At 40.5% G+C, this 19,244-nt stretch overlaps 1 protein-coding gene across 3 annotated transcripts in view; it reads right to left on the bottom strand.

Annotated features, from left to right (window-relative positions):
- Window positions 1–19,244, bottom strand: part of ELMO1 (engulfment and cell motility 1) — a 305,477-nt gene that overhangs the window by 26,040 nt on the left and 260,193 nt on the right. For all 3 annotated transcript variants that reach the window (XM_082295294.1, XM_082295295.1, XM_082295296.1), the window contains one exon: window positions 3,122–3,285. In XM_082295294.1, coding sequence (XP_082151420.1) covers window positions 3,122–3,285 — 164 coding nt within the window. The remainder of the gene's footprint in view (window positions 1–3,121; window positions 3,286–19,244) is intronic.

Here is a 19,244-nt window from a genome sequence, read left to right on the forward strand (position 1 = left end):
AAATGCAAATACATTTTGTGAATATTTATTTATTGTCCCTGAGATGACATTTGCTTAACAGTTTGTGCCTTGTGAAGAGAGAGAACAGACTAAGTCTAAGGAGACAGTGACTTTAAAAACTGCCATTAGTTTCCTACTGTGTTTCTGTCACATAAAAATGTAAAACATTAGTGTGCTGGTAAGACAGAAGGGTTGAGGGAAACACACATTAATATATATGATTGCTAATTTTGTGATCTCACTGGTCTTAACACGGGAGGCAATACTAACAACAGTTACTTGTTTTTAAAATACCTGAAAATCATTAGAAATTATTTTTAAGTTTTTCACATTTCACAAATTCTTCTTCATCACCAGTTAAAACTGTCTCCAGCTTTTACTTTTCCACCTTATAGTTACGACTCACTCAATAGTGGTTTTCTTTCCAGGATGGGGCATTTTACAGACATTTAAATTATTAAAACACAATGGGAGAGTAATCCCAGAACTGGTTTCATGTGTTTTGTCCTTTTATCTTTCTGGCATATAGCTACGCTCCCTCTCCTGATCATGCATTCAGAGCAGGCAGTAGTGACTCTTTCTAACACTGTAGAGAAACATGTAAGATAAAAAGCAGAAAATCATCTAGACACCTTCCTCTTTTTCCCTGTACCTTGTTGGTTTTCACACAGATGTTACTTAGTAATGGCTCCCTAGCTGCCATTAACTCTCCTTTAACCAGCAAGTCCCTAATTAGATGCCAAATTTTTATCTAGCATTAACCCATCTCTGTTGCTATTTAATTTTTCAAGGAGATCTCTGGTCCTCTATAGGCCCACAGGATTCCTAGACAACTTCTGCAGCCATTCAAAATGAAACTGGGATACTTTATAATTCCATTATGGAATGGCAGTTTGGATGATCAGTAATGATCCCAAATCCCTGAATCTATTCTGAAGGACTTTTAATTTTTCCTAATCAAAAGCAGATATTGATAAGGTAGTACTTCATGTGATACAACAATGCTCATATAAAAGAAACAACTAATCCTCGGAAAACAAGGTTGCTGTAGTTACCAGGATCTAAGACAACATTTTCCAGTTTACATTCAAATCCAACTTCACTGAAGCCTCTCTTATCCAGTAGCCTGAAAACTTAAAACTACAGTGCTTCATACAATGAATAGCAAAATAAAGACTTCTATCATGTTCAAGGCAGGAAAACCCATCCCCTGATTGCTGTATTCTCAAGCAGAATTAAACAAGGTCTGCTGATGTTACAGTCACCATTGTGCACAATCTTTTTTAGCATATCTGCAGGGCTTTAGAATATACAGCACAGGCAGGACTGCTCTTTTCACTCACAGTCTCTTTCCCCACAATGGGGCCATGATTCTCTACTTCTATCAACTGTGCCATCTATGCAATTTGAGAGAGTTTAGTACAGGGAACCAAATCAAAGTGCAAAATGAAAGGACTTTCTTTTCAGAGTCAAGAACAAGTGATCATGGATGTAATCAAAATGCAAATGCATGGAGTTAAATCTCTGAAAATGCAGTTGTGATTGCTTAAACACCTTATTGATTTACTTAGCCTTTATAGCCTTTAGGCTTAGCCTTTGTCCTGAATTTGAAATTATTCTCTGGTAACACTACAGTTGCTTTGAACTATTTGTGTTGGCTGTTTCACTTGCTCCATGATGGGGAAGAAGACTCTGCACTGTGGCAGCAACTAGCCAGAGTGACACTGGAAATGACGAGCTTGCACAAGGCATTGGCAAGTCTTTCAATGCTAGGTGATGGTGCAAGAGAATATAAATAATTGACCTCTATCATACTTAAACTGTTGACTCACAGGGAAAGCAGGGAAGATGAGTAGCTTTGGTGACAAGCTTTGCAGTTCTGAGCAGCTTTGAACTGCTAAATGTTGCAGGGGATTTGCAGGGGCTTTCTGAGCAGATGCAAAACTAACTGGAAACATTTGTAGATTTTTAATTGATGCATTACTATGAGTGACATCAGTTCTAATTGGGCATTAGGTCGTATTTTCTAATGGAAACATAAAACACTGGAAACATAAAAGAAGCATTCCCCCTTTGATCCACACTGGTATGGTTAAAATTTAGTTTGTAATTCTACTTAGTTTATGCTTCCACTGTTGCCCTGCTGCCCCTTGAGGAATTTGTCCCAAGAGCTTGTACTTAGATATCTGCATCTGTTAGAAACAAATCAAAATTAATATCCTGCTTCTGAATCCTGAAATGCTCTGGCCCAAATCAGTTCTATACTTTTACCTTGGAAAAGGAGATTTAGAGTATCATGAGCCATTCCATTTGCAACACAGTCAGGATTTAATGATATTTCAGCTGATGCTTCTGAGTCCTCACCATTTCTCTGCTGATCTCAAAAGGTTCCTGCTATTCTCAGAGCGTCATTTGTGCAGCACAGAGTCTGCATCTGTCCTGTGCCATCAGCTCAGCCACAAGCCCAGACTTGGTCCAGAGCCAGGTGCAGCCCCCATTTTTTATACAACAGAACAAAGAGTATTCTGAGAAATGAGAAGGAGCTATGGAGGCAATATTAGCCTTTCATACTTTGCAGTAAACAACAAGCAAGGACTGGCTAGCTGCCAGAATGTTGCTATTTACAAATAAGTAAATGACTGCTTGTCATTAACACCAATTTATAATGTTATAAACAAAGACAACTCTTTTGGAAAGTCAGTGTGTATTGGCTCTTCTTTTTCTGGGCTTCTCCCTATCTTGCTCAGAGAGGCCTTGAACAGAAGACAAAGTTGTGATGTTTGATTAGTTAGATCTTTTTTTTGAAAGCCACTTCCAGCACCAAAATCAGGCTCACAATCATGCAGAGCTAGGAAATGGTGAAGCACTGTTTCATATAAATAAGCCATGTGAAATCCTGCTGGGATTTGCCAAATCTGGTTTCACTGAACTCAAGGAAAAAGTTACGATTCCCAGCAGAAGAAAACATGATGTACTTTAAGCAGATGCCTCACTACTGCTTTTGAGCACAGCTCCCTGGACAGCTTTTCTCCCTGGGATTCCCCAGAAGAGCTCACAACTGTCATTCGCCCTTGTTAACCCTTCCATGAAAAAAAGAGTGGGGAGACAAGACAATACTTACAGAATTGGACGAGACTGGAAATCTTCCTGGTTCATTCTTTCAGACTGGCGTATTTTCAGTATTTCTGTGTAACTGAGATTCTGAAGTTTGCTCTTGAATTGATCCAGAGAGCTAGGCTTGGTAGTGAGTGCTCTCATTATCTGTTCTTTCACTACCTGCATTACCTGCAGGTGACAAGGAAAGAAAAAGAAGCTGTGTTAACACTTTCTCTGTTTTTGTTTCAAACTTATTTTGGGTCACACTAAGGTTTCTAGGTATAGAAGATGGTATATGTGGTCTCTGGACAACTTTTTAGCAACATAACCAGAAAATAAGCCAACTTGTGACATGGCATCAGAGACTACATCGAAAGCTCATCTGCTCTGTGACAAAACTGGGGCATTTTTGAGGGTGGTGGGGAGCTGCTAACTGGCCCATTGCTTCCTTTTATCCCTTACACCCAGAGGCAACGGGCACACCCTGGAACACAGGAGGTTCCTGCTAAACACCAAGAAACAGTTTTTCACTGTGAGGGTGACCAAGCACTTGCACAGGTTGCCCAGGGAGGTGATGGATTCTCCATCCTTGGAGATACTCAGAAACTGTCTGGACATGGTCCTAGGCAACTGGCTCTGTGTGGCCCTGCTTGAGGGAAGGCTGACCAGATGACTTCCAGGGGTTCCTTCCAACCTCAACCACTCTGAGATTCCGTGAGAGCCTTACACTGCAGGCATGTTATGGCCATACACAGTGAAGGAAAGAGAACTCTCTAACAGAGACCATTAGTCAGGGGAAAGAGATCACTTTGCCAAGGATATTACAGGATTGCTTTTGAATAAATGCCATAAACAATGCAAACCAAAAAACGAGAATGAAGGATGGCTAGGCAACAGCCATCTATTCTGCATAATAATTATTTTTTCAGGAGAAAACTGCTGAGACACAGTTAACTAAGGAGAATTGCTTGGATCTAGTTCAGATAAATACATATGAGAGATTACTCTCCCTCTCTCTCTCCATAATCCTAGACTCATTTTCTTGTTGATGGTGAAAGTCACACACTTAGAAATATTTATCTGATGTTCTGCTTAAATGGGCTGAAAGAACAATTTATCATGCTTAGAAAGGTCCATCTCACCCAAATGCCAGAGGTAAAATCCAGCAGGAAATGGTAGCAGCCCCCAGTATCAAAATGGTAATGCCAGAAAGCAACAGTTACACAAACAGAGGGCAAAGCTTTTTCTGTGCTGTTTATTTTCCTGTATTCTTTCATCTTCAATACATGTCTTAAAACAGAAACCCAGCCCCTCAAAGGTTCCCTAATAATTCCAAACCCTCCTCTTTTCATATAAATATTAAATTGTTTCACATGGTTGCCTTAGTCTTCTAACTCATTGACTGTACTGTTCTCTATTTTTGCTTCCTGAGACGTTAACTTCTTTCTCAGATGTGAAATAAACACTCATTTTAGCTGTGTTCAGCAGGTGAAACTAAGCAACTAAAGAACTGAAGAATAACTTAACTGGTCTACCAGTGAGAATTAGCTACTTCCATATTGAAACATGAACTCCTGAATGGCACCTGACTGCTTAGAGGAATTAACACCTCTTTGCCTGCATTCACAGTGCACTCAACTAGTCCACACCAGTCCAGTCATGAAACGTGCTGCCACACCACAGAAATGACAAACCACCGCAAAATCCAAACACCCTGAATGCTGATGGATCATGCCCAACAAGGTAAGTGGCATAATCCTACTGATTTCACTGGGTCTTGGTTTAACAACTAAAAGGGCTTAGGAAATGTAATGAAGGCTATGTTCACAAAGGAAACATCCTCAAAGGAATAGCAGGAAAGAGTGAAACAGATAATTCCAGTGCCAAGTTGGATGTTTAAAAATTTGTTCTGACTTCCTCTTTCTGCCTTCTTGACAATGACTACCTACCACTGCTAATTAATTTTAATCCCTATGTTATATATTTATATATTATTCATTAGGACTAATTATTATTAATTACCAGGAATGGAGAAGAGGAGGGAAACTGCAAACTCACCTTACCCACTGAAAATGTATTCAGCTGTTGGTACCACCTAACACTACAGCTTGGGCTCCCAGTGAACTGGGGGTTTACACATGACATTGAACTGCTGGCGTCACTTCTGTATTCTCAGGCCTGCTGAGAAGTTGTGCCAGACTACTTTGTTACATGTAGTTTTACAGGCAGCCTGCAGCCATCATTCCTGCAGTATCATGCAGAAGCAGCATGCAAAACCAGGCAGCTTAGCTGAAACACACAACTCTCACAGCTGCTCATGGGATCGACATCCTGCCCATTAGAAAGCAACAAATTACTGCAATTTTGAACAGCCAAGCATAGTATAACTGCTAAACTAACCATGTAACAACTATAACTACCATATCACCTTGATTTTTCAACACTAAACCAGATTTTCAAGTAAATATTGCGCTGCAATTACTTATGCCTGCATGTAATTTTGGTTTCATGAGTTCATTCCAATATCTATACAGATCTGATTTTTTGTTGCTTACATGTAGATTTAGTTTCCTAAATTCAGGCACTCACAATAGGGAAGCTGTCTCTTATGAGCACTTTCTCTCATAAAACAAATGGACAAACAAATTAATAAATACTGTACTTTAGGGAGTTGCATGCATGAGGATCTTTCCAGTCTGATCTCTAAACCATCCACACAGAGATGAGCAGTGCTCATTTTTGCCTAAAATCTGCAAAGGAGGTTCAAATTCAGTAGATTTGGAGCACTGTCATTTATGCTTATTTGCTACACCCTTGACTTCCTTCTCTGTAATTCATTTTTTGGGTTAACATGCAAACAATTCCTCTTCTTTGCTGTTGTGGGGAAGGTCACTCACAGGGTATTATCAAAGAGCCCCTTGGTCTAGAGGCTGCCCTTGCCCCCGAGAGAGAAGGCAGGAAGCAAATGCCCCAGGGCCAGCACATAAGGCGATGATCACTGGCCTTGTAATGTTTATAGCCAACACTATTTAACTAGCTGGCCCAAAGTGTCAAAGCTGCTGATTGCAGTAAGTCTCCTGAGCATTTGGGAATCACTGCCAAGGACTTCTAATCTGTTCAATTTTCAAAGCTCTGTTGCCAGTCTTTGATTACTGCTCTCTGAGAGACAGCAACAACCTTTCCTCCTCATGTATCTGACCTTACAATGAAATTAAAGATATTCTCCACTCAATGTGATTGTACATAAACACTGTAGACAGTTGTTTTAATTACATTATGCTTTGCTACTCTTACTGAGAAATGAGTGTTTCAGAGGACACATTTGCTTTAAATCATGTGCTTTTTATCTAACGACCTCTAGTATGGGTAAGAGAATCCAAGTTCTACGTTGCACCTAAGACAGGTAAATTCACTGAAGACATGAAGAGAAAGACAGTGGGAAAAAATGAACAATTTTTTAAAAATTAAACACATAGGACCTTATTCCCCAGATTTTGTATCCATTTAACGTATTCCAATAGCGAGTATCCTGCCATTACGTGTTTTTCATTAAGCTGTTTTAGTCTAGTTTGTTGTGTGTTTTGCTTATTTGACCTCACCTTTGTCATATCATATTCTAACTACTTTGGCTTTCCAACATTACCCCCTCTCTTCTCTCTCTTGCCATGACAGCTTTTGCCTGTGCAAATACAGTCTCTTCTTTCTGGATGGAGGAGAGGTCTGAACTTGGGCTCTACAACTAGGGGTCAAAATAAAAAGAGCGAGAAATTGTTAATACCAAAAAGAGGGATTTATCAGGGCCAAACCCTACAGCAAGCTTCTCACTGACCTTGTTTTTGCAGCTTGCTTGCAGCTACAGAAAGCACAAACCTCTCTACTCACCCCGTACTGAAGCAAAGTTTGCTCTTGGTACTGACTAGAGAAACCAGGCAACCCTCTCAGACACCTACCACTAGCCTGCAGGATTCTGGAAATGTAAGTCTGAGCCTTCCACTCACCAGATCTGTTCCTTCTACAAACTCACAGCATCAATCTTTTCAGAAACCTCCCCCAGAACAGCCTGAAGGCCTGGATGTTCACAACAACCCATCTGGGGTGTTACCCAAGGGGCAGTGGCTTGGCACTGAAAAAGGGTAGGTTTAGATTAGGTATGAGGAAGAAATTCTTACTGTGAGAGCAACAAGTTGCCCAGAGAGGCTGTGGATACCCCATCTCCAGAAGTGTTCAAGGCCAGGCTGGATGGGGCTTTGAGTAACCTGGTTTAGTAGCAAGTGTCCCTGTCCATAGTGGTAGGGCTGGAACTAGATGATCTTTAAGGTCCCAAATCATGCTATGATTGTCTGATTTGTGAAGCACCAGACAGGAGATGAACCCTCCTCACAGTGTCCCCACAATACCAATGTTGCACTTGGATAAGCACACCCTTTGATGTGCAATGACAGCAGCAAGAACACATCTGGATGCCATCACGGAAGCCTCCAAGTTGTACCTCTTGTATCTTAGGGCACATGTTGCACTGACTGCTACTTGGATGGGTGACTTGGGGGGTTGGGTGTGTCAGTGTGTTATGCTGGCCGACTGTTACTAATCTTGACAGTTCACCTTTCTTCTGAACAGACAAGACTTAGTTATAAACAACCCACATTACAATGATGTGCTTAGTTCAGTGCTTTCCTAATTTGGCTCAACATTATCAAGTACTGCAAGGTGTGATTCCCCTACCTCACTGCAGCATACGTTAAAAGAGCAGCCACTGAGCTGCCCTTCATCCAGAGACTCCTCTCTACAACCAGACTTGAAGAACCTGAGATGTGAGAAGTTTTAAGCCCTCATTCAGTAGCTTTTTCATGTGACCATTTAAAAATCATCCAGCCAACAAACAGAGAACTGGAGGGAAGACATCTCTTTGCAAACTGGTTTTTAAAAATTCATACCTAGCTTCCTTCCTATCTAAATGTTCCTGAAAAGAAATACCTTGGTTTATATAGATTAAAGAATGCAGGAGGAAACATCATTTGGTGATTGAGATCCAGCTTGATCATTTCAGTGTCACAAAGAAATTTCCTTCAGTTAAATCCACAAGGCAGGCGAAAACAAGGTTGTAGCATGAAACAGCCAAATAATTCTTAATGAACAGTGCTTACTGACAAAGGAGGCTGTAAAGAAAATTTAATTCTGAAAGGAAAGGAAATGACTTCTGTTTACAAGCAACCTGTCAACTCCTTTAATGAAAACTTTACATGTTTAATGTGTGCACCAGGTAATTTGAGACTTTTTTTTTAGACTGTTCCAAAGGATAAATTATTATAACTAGACCAATGGTTATGTTTTCAGAGTACTCAGAAGAGTAATCCTGAGAGGCTTCAAGGTCCTTGGAAGATAATTTAATGGTGATTCCCCCAACCCCCCACCCCAATCTCCACATATTGCAGTCTGTGAATTCACTACACTAGTCTCTCAGTCACAGCCTGTACCAAACATTCACTCCACATTACTTTAGAATATTAATCTAAACATGCCCTCCTACACAAGCAAATTTAAACTCAGTGCTGGCACAATCTAACCATTGACAAGAGACTCCAAAATTCCAGACCATTACTTCTATTACAGTCTGTGTACTCTGGAATTACAAAAACCCCCCAGTTTTCAATCTTCTTAGCTATTCCAGAACACAAGGACAGTTACTGTAGCCAGCAATAAAGAGGCAACTCTAAGCCGTCTGGATGTACGTAGCCACAGGAATAATTAAGTTGATTCATTTTCAGGAAGCAGGATGAGAAAGCAGCTGTCAGAGGATTTAGCAGATACAAGCTCTGATACATTTTATCTCTTCATTTTTCTGCAGAATTTAAAACCCATTGCAAAAAAGTTTGTGTTGCTGCAGTTTTGGCTTGCTTTTCTTTCTTTCTTTCCTTCTTTCTTGTGATTATCATTTTCTAGTACAAACCAAGATATTTTTCAGTCTGCAGAAAAGAGGCTTGAAACAATGCAATGGTTTTGATCAAGCTGTGCAGTCTGTTCCATGCAGGATCAGTATCAGCATCCAGTTCAGCAGTGACTATCATTTTGCAGAACAAACGAGCACACCTAGCAGATGTGACGATGGTGCTGAGAGATAGGAGATGTGACAGCAGTTCCACACAAGGTGTTTAAAAGGTCTATAGCAGGTGTCAGCAAACCTGGTGCTGTAGCAATACATCAATGCGAAATCTTGTTCAGAGCCTCAGGACCCAAAAAATTGCCTGCCCTCTAGTGAGGAAGAGAGGGAAGAGAACCTGAAGAGCCTGACCTTGCACTGGATTCCAAGATACAGAAGGTCAAAGAAAAGGCTGAAGATTAAGTGATCACAATTGTTTTACATTTCAGAGAACTTGATTTTTCTGCTTTTTTATTTTCCCTTGACTAATGAATCTCAGGTGTGGGAAAACAGACTGAAACCACACAATTCCTGGGAACTGATGGGTTGAGACTACTCTTAATCCAAGACTATGGAAGAGGAGATTGAGAATTCATTACATTCTTGTACGAAAGATAGAATAAGAGCACTAGGGTCATGAGCATGAGACTGGTGAGCACCATGAAAGAGAGTGTGAATGGGAGGCTGAGAAAAAACAAGGAAAGGGTCTGAGGAGTGCCTCCATCTGAAGAAGCTGATGTAAAAATGTTCAGTTCCCTGCAAGAGATTCCCAGCTTATTGTGCTATTGCATGGGAGCAATTATGTTCAGAGGAAATGGACCACTTATTGCTGAACTCTGTAATATTACATCCCTGGGCTTCTCCACCTCTACAGGGAGAGTCTGTGGCCACAGCCTGACTTGGCACTTTCCAAAAGCTCCCAGAATTCTGTTAGCTGTGCTGGTTATTTTTCCCTGGGATACACAGGTCCTGATGGAGAACCACTGGATACCCATGGAGGCCTCCAGTTCTCTTTTAACATTACTATTTATTTTCTCAGTTAAACCCAGTAACAGTGGCAGAGGCTTTGGCTGGGAGCAAAAAGCATCTTGAACTTAATTGAGAAAAAGACAAAGAGCAGTCACAAAATTCCACTGAAGGGTAATATGGCTAAAGGAATGGGCAAGAAGATGATTTTTACAAGGAATGGGAACAGACTGGATTACACAAAGGTTAATGAAAGCAATCTAGTAGGAAGGGTGTTATAAATATGGAAAAGTGACTAGAGCAGGAACAAAGGTTCCAGGGGGGAGCATCAGCATGAGGAAGAAGGCATCTGGAGGATGGCTCACAAAAAAATAAATAAAAATGGGGACAAGTCTAAAGAAGAAAGAAAGAGGCTAGATGTTGTATTTCAACAGAAAAGGAAGGCTAAAGGAAAAGAAGAAATGAGATTTTATTAGAAGTTCAGTTAAAAGGCAACAGGAAAAGAGAGGGTAAAATATGGGGGAAATTATGTATTTCTAAAATTATGGCTCAGGAAGCAGCTGACTGAAAGGAAATCTTCCTTAAGGACTGGCCTGAGGAAGTTAAGGCTAAAATTAATAGTAACAGAAAGGAAACAGCAGTCCTTTACAAACTTGAAATTCGAGTGGGTTTAGAATCATCATCAAAATACATGCAAAACACTCTCCATAATGTCTTCATTTTGATAAAACACAATGGGGAAGAAGCTCACTGTCTTCTTGCAGGACTAAAACCAGATGCCACCCACAAATGCAAGGATTCCATTCAAAACAGTGCTAATCTAAACACACAGGTCAAATATAATTTGCTTGGGTAATATTGGGCTGAAACAGGAATAACTGATAGACAGGAAACCTCTCCTTCGCATTAAATATTTGCAGAAAACTATTTGCATCAGAAATAAGGAATAATATTCTTTTCCTCTTTGTGCTTTGTGCCTTGAGGTAGACAAAACAAGAAGTGCTGTGTGACAATGTTTCCACCCCAGTAAAATGATGTGTAAAGTTAATATGACAGTTTTTGTAAACTTTCTTGTTAGTTAATTGAAGTCTTAGGTCAGACAATATTACGTTATTTCCCCCAATGTCTGACAACCTCCTTTGGCAAAATAAAACATGCACAAAATCATTTGTGGGTGGCATTTAATCCAGGGCTTTTCACAGACAAAATGTACTGATCTTCTCAAACAAAATGTTAAGTGAGGGGAGGGGGGAAATGAGGAGATACTTGTATCCTTAGTCATATACCCACGTAACAATTAACATGTCAAATAACACGCTTGTAAATTTTAACAGAAAACAATATGAGAGTAACCCATGATTAGGAACACACATTTGGGTGCTGCTTCCCTTAATTACATTAAATGGCATACACTAAATAAAATTAATGTAATACATTGGCAAACTCCTGGTTCTACAGGAGGAAAGCTAGGACAAGATTCTAATAGCTAGCTTTTTCCCCCTAGGAAAACAAAAATCAAAGAACTCAAGTTCTAGATATTAATGATGAATTTAAAAAGACTTTAAATGGGTAGAAAACCAGGAAAAGCGGCAGAGTAGACTTTTGTTCTTAAAAAAGCCAAACAGAAGGGTCTGGAGTCATTACACAGTACATCTGATAAATGGATAAAACCCTAAAAACCAACACTTTGCATTACAGCTTCCTACCTTCCTATCTCCTTTATCTGAGACAAAACCAAATAAAGGTGTGACCAGCTGCATTGCTGAAAAGATCTCCAGGCTCTTTCACCAGCTGAAACCACAGTGTTGAGGTCCATCCTGTCCGAGGTATGAATGGCCACATGGAATTGCACGTGGTACAAGAAGCCTACCACTGTCCCTGCTTGTGTTGTCCCTCTCCTTGTCTCCAGGGACCCTCTGGCCTAATTCCTAAATGGAAGGGGAGCCAGTGCACCAGGTACATGTCCCTTTAATACCAAGAGAAATGGACTTCCTTAGCCATCTAAGCGACCAACAAATACAGCAGCTAGCACAAAGCACCAGGCAATATAGGTACAGCTTCTCTACCTTTCAACTTCATACCTCTCCTCCTTGCTAACCTTTTCCCAGACCAGACAGACCTGGAAAATCCATCTAGTGTGTCCATGAATTCCACTTGTTTTCGGTAGCAAATTCAGCAAAATTTCCCCATGTACATTTTTCACAGAGAAGGACATTTGCCTGTGAAAAATGTTCGACAATTAAACACTCTATATGGAAAAGCTCTGCAGTTTTGCCAGGCTGTGCTAATACTTATGTATTGCTTATGTAATACTTGCTGTTCCTTCAGCAAGCCCAAAAGTTAGCTCACCACTCAAACAGTAAAATTTCTTATTTAGTTAGAAGTACCCCCTCACATTTATTCTGTTACTCACATGAACAAAGGAAAAGAAAATTATAAATAGAAGCTGGAAGCTTCAGCTATTGCTTTCTGGACATGACCTAAGTGACTTTCACCATTTAATTGCTACTGTTTTATTTTCTTTATTGTTTGTTTATTTGTTTATATTTTGGGCATTTTATTAGAAAAGTGAAAATTCCAAAGTTTCTACCTAACAAAAGCATGAAAGACTGAAAATGTGGTTTTGGATTCAGTTCTTTGAATTAGAGAGCTAAATCACATATTTAGGCTTTTCTGATAAACACATAAACCCAGTGTTTGGTATGCTCATGTTGGACTATTTAATTCAGTCCCATTATTTGCATGCCCTTAGAGTTAAGGTAAATGGTTAAGCTGAGCATCTAGAAATTATGAAAAAGTCATTTGTTCAGATGTGCCATGCCTCTGAACGAGCCTACACGTTATTTTCCATCCTAATTTATAGCAAAAGTAAGCTGTAATAATTTTTAGGCAAAGTCTTGTTTTCATATTCATGTCCCTGAAGAAAAGTGAGCTTAAAAACATGCCTACAGAACACCAATTTTTTAGCACATATCATATTAATAACTGTTTCAAGTGATAATTGCATTGTTATCAGAGATTCCAGTCTGTGCCACAATAATAAAAATAGCTGCATGAAATAGCTGAATGATTCACAAAAATACACAAAGCAATGAAGAGGTTAAACCCATTGCAACTTGTGAGATGCCAGCTATAAATACTATTCTGTAAATCTGCTGCTCACAAATTACTGACTTGACAGATCATAATAAGTGCTGTCAGGACTATTACAAACCAAGATCTGCTTGGAACTGCCACACATACACAAAATGTATATGTCCAAGAGAAAGGAAAAAAAGATGTTTTCATTGCCATTTTAAAATGTTCTAGAATGACTGAGTAATATCTTTGGAAAATTCTGAATTTTTGCTGTCTAGTCCAATGAGATTTTTGCCTCAGGTATTTATATCATTACTGTGCTGGTCATATACATAAGAACAACGCACATTATTTTCCCTCCTGAGTTGTGGCACATAACCAAGAATATAAGGAATTCAACCAGGCTATTCTTAGAAGAAGAAAAGGCACAGATGACTTGTTTTGCTATACCTCATTTTAAAAACTGCAGTGAAATGGTTTATGGCTTCAGAAATCTGTATTTTTCATTGCTGCAAAGGAACAATCTTTTCTCCCCGCAGATCAAAGGGAAGCTTTTTTGGGATCTACATGCAGTACTGGAAAATAAACTACTCCCCAGGACAGTGAGCAGTGATTTATATGACACCTAATACTAACACCAACAATTCAAAAGCATTCAGTCACCTCACCGTGATTACAAAACTGATCTGCTAGCCAGGGAAGTTGGGAATGGAACAACTACTTAGGTTACCCAATGCTCTGGAAACATGATAGACTTCCACAAGCACAGGGAACGCCATCCACAGTTATATGAAATCTTAACTAAAGACACATTAGTAACCATCAGGACTGGTCCCATTGCTCCATCCCCTTCACTACATGCATAGGAGGCATCTGAAAAAAATCACACGTTTTTTTCCCCTCCAGTGAATACTATGTCAATACCATATTCTCAGTTAATTTTTTTCCTCCTTTTTGTTTCACTCATATTAAATCAGAGCCAAAGGAATTTTTCTCACAAAAGGATTAAAACAAGATTGGCTTCAAGTTTACTTCCCACTATCGATTTGAAACTATCAATGGCATACACAGAAACACACACGTCTCCAGAAACACATCGATCCTGCCTAGGAGGCGAAATAATGTCTTAAAATAGTGCTATTTCTAGTAACCAACTAGTGAGTTATGGGTGGATAAACGCTTACAATCTTCCAGTAATGAAAGATCCTTTCTCTGATAACTTGAATGCTATCACTGCACTTTTTTCCACACTGTCACAAATCACTGCACTTCTTTCCATATTGCCATTAATCCACATTTCTAATCAGCCAGCAGATTCCTTCTTTTCTACAACTCTATTTACTTTAAGTTTTTTAGGCAGGAGATAAATTCAGAAATAAAAGCAAGATATTTGTTTTCCTTTGAAAGGTTAGATTTGGATTCTGTGCACTCCAGACTGCAGAAGTCACAAAAAAAAAAAAAAAAAAAAAAAAAAAAGAAAAAGACACCACACGCATTTTGCAATTTCCCTAATGTCTCATACGTGACTACACAAAGGATTTGTTTGGTAAATTTGCTCAGGTCTAGAAAGAAGCTAAATGGGAGATGTCATGGTCCAGGGGAACAGACATGGTGTGTCCAGACCCTTGTTTCTCATGGTGGTAACAGAGAGTCTAAAAGTGAGGTTACAGATACAAGGAGGTTAATCCCCCTCTGGATTCCTTGGCTCTGTTTGTAATTAGAGTGCAGAACAGCATGTGAGGCAATGACAACAGAAGTTTCTGTAAAACTTTTCTACTGTTTTATCCTACTGGAAGTCAGGCAGAAAGGGGGAGGAAATTCCTGTAAGGGAAAGATTGGTGGGAATGATGCGACCTGTGTTTCTGTGTATGAAGTGTTCACAGAGATAATGTGTTAGAGTCAAGGGGAAACCACTGTGTAGAGGCAAGGCACACCAGGTGGGAGAGGGCTGGTATTATCAGGGCTGTAAAGTCAGAGGAAGGAAATATTCAGGGAGGGAAAGGTGATGAAAGCCTAACTTGGAAATTACTTTGTGAAACGCATCTGGAATTAAATTCTGCCTGATTTTTAGGATAAAGGATGTAAGCACGGATGAAGCTGGCATCAACACAAAGCGGGTATTTTCCTGTAAAACAAGACACACCCAATATTTAAACACCTGATTCTTTTGGAAACTCCCACACCCTCTGTCACATCAAAAACACATCAAGTCCAAAGACTGTTAAGAGCAGTCAGCCATCTCTGGCATTTTCTCTAAACAGGCTACCCTTATCACTGGCTTTCCACTGGAAAATTGGGATTGGCCTGTATTTTCTGAGCAATCCCAAGTCTGCCCAGCAGAAGGCAAATGACTGCACTGTCACTGCCCCATACAGCCACACAGCCAGTTCAGCAAGAGCAATATTCCTATGCAAAACTACTTCTTGTTTTTATCTTCTTCTATTGCCTGATACAGGCTAGGATTTCCCTGACCTTCCTGGCTTTTTTCCTTCCTTTCCCGCCCCCCCCCCCCCCCTTTTGAGTTCAGATGCACTCCCAAGAGCATACTAAGTGAACCCAAATATCACCGCATAAGCCACACGCGGAAACATGCAACCTTCTATTAGAGAGACGGGCTGAGGGAAGCCTCATAAGGATGCTATTATAGTGGGAGAGAGGAAAATAGCAGCTCCCCCCAGCAGCTGTGAAGCGGGCGGAGTGCCCAGGGGCCCTGTGGCAAGGGGCAGTGAGTGCAGGACGGCTGGTTTCCATGGAGGAGTGAGCCAGGGAGGCAGGAGAGACAGCTCGCGGGAGGCACTGCTGCTGGCCGCTGGCATGAGGAGGAGAAATACCTCCTGTTATTTCACCTGCCATCAACACCCACAACTTCAGGGGGCTCGGTTCAAATCTACTTACAGCTTCTGCTTCCTCGGTCTCGTCTCCTCTGGGGGAGGACCATGACTCACAACACATCGTGCTGTGCCTGGGTTGGTGGGTTGCAGTGATTTAAAGGAGCACAAACTGATAGGCCTGAGCTTTAAATAAATAAATAAAAAAATCTAGCAAAGCAGCACAAGCCCAAAGCTGACCGACTGGTGGGTTTTGGCACCCTCTGTTCTGCACAAAGGCCCTGCAAAGGTCTTTTGCACATCTTTAATCATTGCCAAACTAAACATCATCTTAGCAGAGCTGTTGTTTCAACTCACAGGCCATTTCCTACCAAGCAACAAAAGTGATGGCTGCTGGAGAGACAGCCTATTGACAGCAGGGTTCTGCCCATTACCAGTATTTTTCATGGAGGCAAAAATAAGAATCTTCTATGCTGATCCAGTACTGATGAGCATCACTGTTTCCGAGTCTTGCATCAACATTTAGCTGGGGCATACATTTTCTACACATTGGAATATTACTGAATTAAAGTAATAGTAAATCTGACTCACCACAATGTTCCCTTGCACCATATAAACCGTTTGCTCTTGTGAAAACAGCATGCACCTGCCTTGTGTCAGGTTTTCTCTGCTGTAGAATGGGTAGAAAAGTATTTACTGCATTCATGGTAAGACTACAAGATCCTTCCAGTATCTATAATGCACATGAGTTCATTAGACAGAAGAACTTATGTATGTGCAAAGTCCTTTTACAGCTTTGTTCCCATTTTTGTCAGAATAGGGGGGAAAATGCTTCCTCCTAGAGCTTCTTGGGAAGGCAGTACACCATTCCAGTAGAAATCTCAGCTAAGTAGCACCCTCTTTAAGACAAAAGAGCTCTGAAGGGAAAGCACAAAAGTTTTAAGAACAGCAAATGTCTTGTTGCCATGTACATAAATCCAAGTCCTCAAAATCACTATTTGACACAGCCACCTTCACAACCAGGATAGGATCCAAGATAGGCAAATATTTCTTAATAAAAACAAAATTCTAGTTTTCTTATAGAGTGTTCCCAGAAAACATTGCTCTTAATATAAATTCAGGCCTGCACTGCAACAAGGATGATTGGAAGGGGATCCTTGAGCTGCTGAGTACAATACCAAAGTCCTTCCCACCCCAGTGACAGCCACCTGCCCTCCCTGAGCCATCCTCTTCATGCATCTGCAGAACATTGCTCATAAAACTCACCAATTCTGAGTCTCTGATACCCACATAAAGAACACAGGTGGCAACTACATGTCTCCCCCAACTATCTGCTGGCATTACTGACAGGTAATACAGCACATTTGGATGCGAGCACTTCCTAATAGTTAAAAATGCTAAAAATGCCATCAGTGAGTGGAGCTACAACCTCTATTAACCAAGATACAGCACTTTCTGTTGAGGAAGGTACTGAAGGGAAAACAAATCAGCAAATTCCCTGATAGCACACTGCCCCCAGAGCTCCTGGGCACTTGCATGTTGGAGGGATCCTGGTCCTGGGTGCCCTGCACCTGAGGCAGAGTTGGTGGCCAGGGGAGGCCAAGGCTGTAGAGGAAACAGCTTGCCCAAATCAGGGCAGCCTTTTTCAACAGGCACGATAGGCTCTGACGGCTGCAAAGGAGAAAGATTTAAGAGGGCTTGAGTGATGATAAGGGAAGTGCTGCTGCTCTAACAGATTTTGCTCAAGCAGCAATGCAAGCCTAACTGCATCCAGAGAGAAGAGCAGTGTCCCTGTGGATGTGGAGAGTCTTCACCTGGGCACAAGTTCTCAACAAAAAAATCCAGTTTACACTGAGTTTCCAGTGCTTTCCACTGCCATGGGTTGCCTATCGAAATGACACAACAAGAAGAGAAATCAGGGGGCCAAACTTACCCTTGGAATTACTTTAATCAACCTAGTGAGACCAGGAAACCATTCAGATTCCTTAAGATTTATGTTCTTTCTGCTCCCTCCATGAAGTGATATAAAACTTGAGGAGAGAGAAACAAACCAAAGGACTGAAAAGAAATATTTATGTCTTATAGAAACATCTGAGAAGTCCCACTAACACTGGACTTAAGAACCTGGTGAATGCTCTGTTCAAAAGTCAACATATTCAGAGACAGCAGGCAGTGGCCGAAAACCCATCAATCAGCAGTCTATTGTATACAATCCTTTCTATGTGTATGTGTAGCTCTAGCACACAACAGGCTTCAATCTAGATTGCTATTGCAATACTTCAGTTCATTTGGATAGTTTTTTTCATTATCTCAAATTCTTTTTCAGAAATAGAGTCCAGTAAATCTATTCTGAGGGGCTTTTGTTATCATGGGTTAGTTTTTAGGGCGCTTTATCTAAAGAAGTTGGATACTTCACTGAAAAAAATCCAGATATAAAATTATAATCAACCTCCTCCTCAAAGCACTTTAAAAGAAGCCTTATTTATTCTTGGATTTTTGGAAGACTGCAGCCTACATATTATTTGTCATTTTAATCTTTTTGGCCGATTTGATAATTTTAATCTTTTTTCTTTTCCTGCTTGTGCCTCCAGAACAACTTCTTAAAATAAGGGAAGCCACAAACCAGGAATCATCAGCAAAAGAAGGCATCAGGAATATTTCCTCATTTTCAGACTAGAGCATCTTAGAGAATCAGTAACAAATTAGTGAAAGAATATCAGATATAGGATGGCCTGGAAAAAAATTAATAATCCAAATAATCAGCTTCTAATGGGTTTTTATATGCCATTCAGCAGAGAGCTGCCAGTGACAACACTTCCATGCATATCCAATTTGCTATTAATTACAGCAAGTAGTGAAAAGAGGTGAAACTGAGCACAAAAATCTGCATATGGATAAGAGATTTCCTATGGTAGGACATCTCCAGAGTGATGGGTGATACCAAACATATCTACAATATACAAACCTGTGAAGTTAAAATGCCCTCAACTCCCAAAAGATTTTGGGCAACAGGAAGCACTAAGGTGTCTATTCAGACTAGATGAGTATAGGATGACCACCCAAGGACAATCTGGCAGGAAAATGGATGTGACTCCTGGGACAGGGGGCAGAGACCACTAAATGTGCAAACTTCTCACCCCACCAAGAAGCTCCTGCTTTCAGCTTCCCTCTGTGCTTAGGCATCACTTGCTTCCCCAAACTGGGGCTTGGCTGTTGAGGAGGGAGCACAAATTACAGCCAAATACAGCTAAGCAAAAGAAGGAAAAAAAACCCCTATCTCAACAGACAGCTTAAAAACCAACTCCCCAAGCCCAGCAACCAGAGCAGGCTGCACATGGAAGCAGCACCAGCAGCTGAAA

Source organism: Coloeus monedula (assembly GCF_965178545.1).
Source record: "Coloeus monedula genome assembly, chromosome: 1".
Taxonomy (NCBI): domain Eukaryota; kingdom Metazoa; phylum Chordata; class Aves; order Passeriformes; family Corvidae; genus Coloeus; species Coloeus monedula.